General features: G+C 44.7%; 1 protein-coding gene across 1 annotated transcript; it reads right to left on the bottom strand.

The window, feature by feature from the left end:
- Nucleotides 1-1,613: 1,613 nt before the first annotated feature.
- On the bottom strand, nucleotides 1,614-4,556 carry LOC147620668 (laccase-4-like). The gene is made up of 6 exons (XM_086824938.1): nucleotides 4,360-4,556; nucleotides 4,081-4,235; nucleotides 3,744-3,988; nucleotides 3,475-3,603; nucleotides 2,342-3,331; nucleotides 1,614-2,211 (listed from the first exon to the last, which is right to left on the bottom strand). Exons 1-6 carry the CDS (start codon nucleotides 4,477-4,479, stop codon nucleotides 2,081-2,083), a joined length of 1,770 nt encoding a protein of 589 aa, XP_086681064.1. The 5' UTR covers nucleotides 4,480-4,556; the 3' UTR covers nucleotides 1,614-2,080.
- Between the last annotated feature and the right edge of the window lie 743 nt (nucleotides 4,557-5,299).

Genomic DNA, 5,299 nt, shown 5'->3' with positions numbered 1-5,299 from the left:
CAAGCGAAAAAAGGAAGTTTCTTTTGGGAGATATGCAAGATGAAGTCGATGGTAATACCGATGCTATGCATCTCTTTTTTTTTAAAAATAAGGACACTAAGTGTCAAGATAAATGACGCTAATACCGACACTATGCGTCTCTTTTTTTTTTAAAAATAGACGCTAAGCATCATCATAAATGATGCTAAGCATTGATCTCGACATATGGACGCTAATAATCGATGCTATGGGGACTCAAATGTACTAGTGTGAATGTCTCCCACAAGCATTACAATGAAGCCGAGACTTGAGAGTGGCTCAAATGCAAGGGAGTGGTGACCGATGCAGATATCCAATGAGCTGAGTAGGGCAGCTTGTTGAGTAGTTGGACCTAAATTTTAATTATCACTCAATTTATTTTGCTTAATATGGCTAACTTTTTTGCATTATATCACTATTTAATGCAGAAGACGCTGTTGAAAGTGATGATGATGATGAAGGTGGTGGTGCACGTGGTGAAGATGTAGGCAAAGATGAAGATGATGCATTAATTTAATTAATTTCGATATCTTCATCTCTATTTATTTTTGGACATGAACACCTTTTGTAATTTGCAACTATTTATGTAATTTGCAATATAATTCAGGAAGTTATTGTATTGTAATTTTTTTAAAAATATTTTAAGTGTTTTAAAAAATGCGATTAAGTAGTGTTTAAATAATGTGAATATAAAAATATGGGGATAGAATGGGGGAGAGATATGGAGACATATGTCCTCACATCTCTCCCCCATATGTGTCCCTAGATCTCTTCCCCATTCTATCCTCGTTTTTTTTAACACACAGCTCGCGGCTGTAGCCACATGCAACTAGTCATACACGTTGCTATAGGCGTGGGTATCTACGTGGTCATATGCGTGGCTATAGCCATGTGCTCATAACTCCTTGATAACCATGATGATAAATGCGTGAAGATTTTTTTCCATATATAGATTCTTTTAAATTTGCATGACTATAGACATGGTTGTGCTCTTGGTGGTTTGTTGTAGTGCACGATGTATCATGCTCCGAGATAGTGGCAAATTGCGACAACGATCCTCCTATTGAGTAGGCATTTTAGTTGCCACCAAGTCTCCGATTAAAGAAGGGACGAGTATCTAAAACCATGCAGATCCATCTTACCTTTATATTCGGAAACTCTATCCCTTAGTGTTCCATAATCCTTTTCGACTAACCTGGCATGAATTCTTCTCACCATGGGTTGAAGAGGAAAAGGCATTCTGGAATAAGCAGTTTAATCCATTTACTACTATTTTTGGAGCAAGCTCGAGGACGAAGCAAACCCGGGTTCTCCTAATATTGGAAATATCTACAACAAAGTATTACGTGTACTCTAAGAAATCAAGGAGCTGACTTGGCAGCGCCCTTGTAACGTCGCTGGGTGCAACAACACGTAATGTTGCCTAATATTATTAGTGCTTATAAGAATAATGTGGGGCACGAATGATGATCCCTTCCGGTTATTTTCATATTATGGCAAAACTTGAAGAACTGCATTTGAGACGCTAGATAGTGATAAAGCAATTTACAAGAGAACCAGGCTCATAATGAGAATCATGTAGGGCATGAATGATGATCCCTTCCACTTGTTTTCGTATTATGGCAAAACTTGAAGAACTCCATTTCATGAGACCCTAGATAGTGATAAAGCAATTTACAAGAGAGCCGGCCTCATTAGTGTTTATGCGAATAATATGGGGCACGAATGATGGTCGCTTCCGGTGTTTTCGCATTATGAAAAAACTTGAAGAACTCCATTTGAGACCCTAGATAGTGATAAAGCAGTTTACAAGAGAACCGGCCTCATTAGTGCTTACAAGAATAATGTGGAGCACGAATGATGATCTCTTCCGGTTGTTTTTCCGTATTATGGCAAAACTCGAAGACTTCCATTTCAGACCCTAGATGGTTTTACTAGAGAGCCAGCCTCATAAGAAGAATCCCGGCCATGAAGAAATGTACGTCAGTGCAAAGAGTTATCGAAGGAGGATTGAAGAGAAGCTCGTCGTCGATCATAGTGTGTACTGCTGCTATTCAAGAGCTTAGCAAGATGGCAAGTCGGAGGGCGGGGGCTGAAGGGCCTGCTTTGGTCCAATGCCATTTGTGACAAGGAAGGTAGTGCCCAAACCCCAACTCGTGTGGATCTCCAAGTGGCAGTGCATGAACCACACTCCTGCAACATTATGCATACGGTCCGTCAGCAAGAGAGTACAGCTACAAGCTTAGCAGCAGCGGCAGCAGAGTTTATTGTAGGGCACATCTACGTCGAGCTATAATATTGATAATTATAGTGTGTACTTTACCTGGATTGTCCGCTCGGAAGCGGAGAGCCACCCAGCCTCCTTTGGGGACGTTTATAGTGTTGCGCTCGGGAGGGTCGACCAGGTTGAATGTGGCGGGATCACTAGTATTGTTGTAGTTTCCCACGCCCTGGCCTACCACGTAGAAGTTGAAGCCGTGGAGGTGGATGGGGTGGCTCTCAGTGCCGAGAATGCCGGTGCCCTGTAGGACGAGCTGCACACTGGAGTTAAATGGCAACCAGGAGAGTCGTGTCCCTGTCTCTGGAGCGAGGTTCTTGGGTGGTGGTCCAGTATAGTTGAAGGACCTCACGGGGTTGTCCGGAAAGCTAGTGTGAAAGACAATATTTGTGGTGTTGGTGGTCCGATTCTTCTTGATGATCGTTGATTTGTCGAAGAACAAGGACTGGAGGAGGGCGGTGTTGGGAAGGCTAAACGAAATGTTGTTAACAGCGGCTGCAAACTTGCCTCCGGAGGGTCCCTGGCATACCTTGCCGTGAGGGCAAGGTTTTCTGGCCAAGCCCACAGTGAAGAGCAAGTGGCGGTCTAACTTAAGGGGCACGGTTACCGGGAACTCGTTGGAGTTGAGGCTTCTAAGACTAGCGCTGAAGTTGTTGGCCAAGGCAGTGTCATTGTAAGGAGGAAGGGCAGGCAAGAGGACCGGCCGCCGCAGCTTGGTCGAGGAGGATCCCACATACTCCACCACTGAGGTGGCCGTGGTATTGTCGAAGGGCACTGTGGGACCCGCGGAGTTGTATGCTCTCACCGCCAGTAAGTATCTTCCTGTTGGCTGATCCGCATTGAGGAGAACATTAGTGGTCTGCCCAGGCGCGATGAGGATGGTGCTGGTCTTGAAGGGCTTGGTGTAGGTGGCATCGATCTCCACCACTGTTAGAGTATGGTTAGCGATGCTGAGGAATAGCTCGTCGTTGAGGGCGGCATTGATGATCCGGAGTAGGTAGGTCTGGTTCTGTGCCACCGGAAGCTTAAACATATCTGCAATTATACCAAATTAATGTATAACTAAAGTTGTATATAAATATACAGTTCCCCGCCGCAATCATCAAAATGTAAATGTATATATATATATATATATTTGTAGATCCGAGAGCTCATGTAGTACTGATCTGTGAAATTACCCTTCGCCGAGCAATTGTAGAGGGCGCCGGGCTGCCCATTGATCGTGTAGGCATCGGAGACATTAGGGCCGGCTCCAGACCGTAGAGCTTGCTTTATCACAGTTTCCGTGTCGGAATTCCACCACTCACCTGTAAGTTGCAAAAATATATAACCGCGTGTTACAGCTATAAAAAATAATAAATTAGACGTGAGCATTGCCGTCCATCACATGATGATGATGGTGGCCAAAGTTATCTAATTCTCGATTTTTGGGGGCGGGGGGGCGTACCGAGGACGATAGGGATCTCTTTGGCAGGATGGGGGAACGGATAACTCTGTTGCACCTTTGGGAGGATGATGAAGGCCCCGTGCACAGTGGAGCGCATCCAGGAGATGTGCGCGTGCCAGAAGAGCGTGCCACGCTGGCCGGTTACGGTAAAGTTGTAGAGGTAACTCTGGCCCGGCTGGATGGGGCACTGCGTGATGTAGGAAGGCCCGTCGAACCATCCAGACCGCAGCTGACGGACGCCATGCCTTCAATATAAGTATTGAATATATTAGAAAACCATTATATTTTATAAATATATATAGCTTGGCTTGCCAGCTACTGACCACCGATAATTTACCAGTGGATAGTGATGTTCTTGTCGGGCATCTCGTTGCTCACTTTGATCAGCACACGCTCCCCCTCTCGCACGAACAGCGTCGGCCCTGGAAACTCGTCGTTCACCGTCACCATCCGCTTGGTTTGGCAAAGCCGAGTAAAGTTGCTGTACTTCACCTGCACGTGCATGGCGCATTGTCAAAGTGATAAGCATGCTACCCATTAAATTAGCTTGATGAACGCAAATTGAGAGAGAGAGAGAGAGAGAGAGAGAGAGAGAGAGACAGACAGACAGACTTACATGGAATTCAAAGCGGCTGATATTCGAGCTCTTATCCGCGTGCAGCTGTGCTCCATGAAGAGGAGGGAGAAATGCTACCGCCGCAACGACGAGCAAGATGGAAGCGATAAGGTGCGCCATGCTTAATTATGCTTGCTTGTGGATGGCTGCGCCAACAGTCCACTAAATGAGGACTTTGGCTTCCACGACGTCGTTGGACGTCATGACCGCGTGCGCCCAGCTATATAGGCACGAAAGAAGAAGGTTGGTTATCGGTCTCAGTACCAACTGCGCCCCAGCGCTGCAGTGGGTGGCAGGTGCTCTTTTCTCATCGCAGTTGCTTCAAGCCATCAGCCATATCTTCCGGCATACCATGTTACTCCCTCTAAGAAAATGCCTTAGGTATTACTCTCCATATCTTCCGGCAAACCATGTTACTCTCTCTAATAAGAAAATGCCTTAGGTATTACTCTCCACTGTCGGAAGAAATTCGGAAGCCTTGTATATATTCTAATTTGTGTGGCTACGTAGTAAAGCAAAGCTTTTTATTATTTAGTGTTCTTGATTTTCTGGATGTTTTGGATTTTCTTGATTTTCTGGATCAAGAAGATGGATATGGTGACTTTGGATTGGTTGAATTTCTTTTTCTTTGTTTGTTCCTAAGCTTTTGGGGCCATGGGTTTAATGGGGACCGAATTTTTTGGGGCCAAAGTTAAATCTCACAACCAAAATTAGGGAAAAATCTCACTAATCAAGATTAGAGAGACTAATCAAAACACTTTTTTTTCTTTTCTCTCTTTTCTGTGCTTGATCTTGAAGCTTCAGTCTAGGGTTTGAAGCTAACAAAATGAATGGGGTACAAGAAGGCTTCATCACAAGTTCTTTCTTGGCTTCATTTCCATGTGATTTTCATGGTGAGACTATGATTTTTTTTCGCTTTCTCATGGTGTTTTGGAGACTC

Source organism: Cibotium barometz, chromosome 31, assembly GCF_041138505.1.
Source record: "Cibotium barometz isolate CiBa-2024 chromosome 31, ASM4113850v1, whole genome shotgun sequence".
Classification (NCBI taxonomy): domain Eukaryota; kingdom Viridiplantae; phylum Streptophyta; class Polypodiopsida; order Cyatheales; family Cibotiaceae; genus Cibotium; species Cibotium barometz.
The sequence above is the reverse complement of the archived record's forward strand: the minus strand, read 5'-3'. Positions and strand labels throughout refer to the sequence as shown.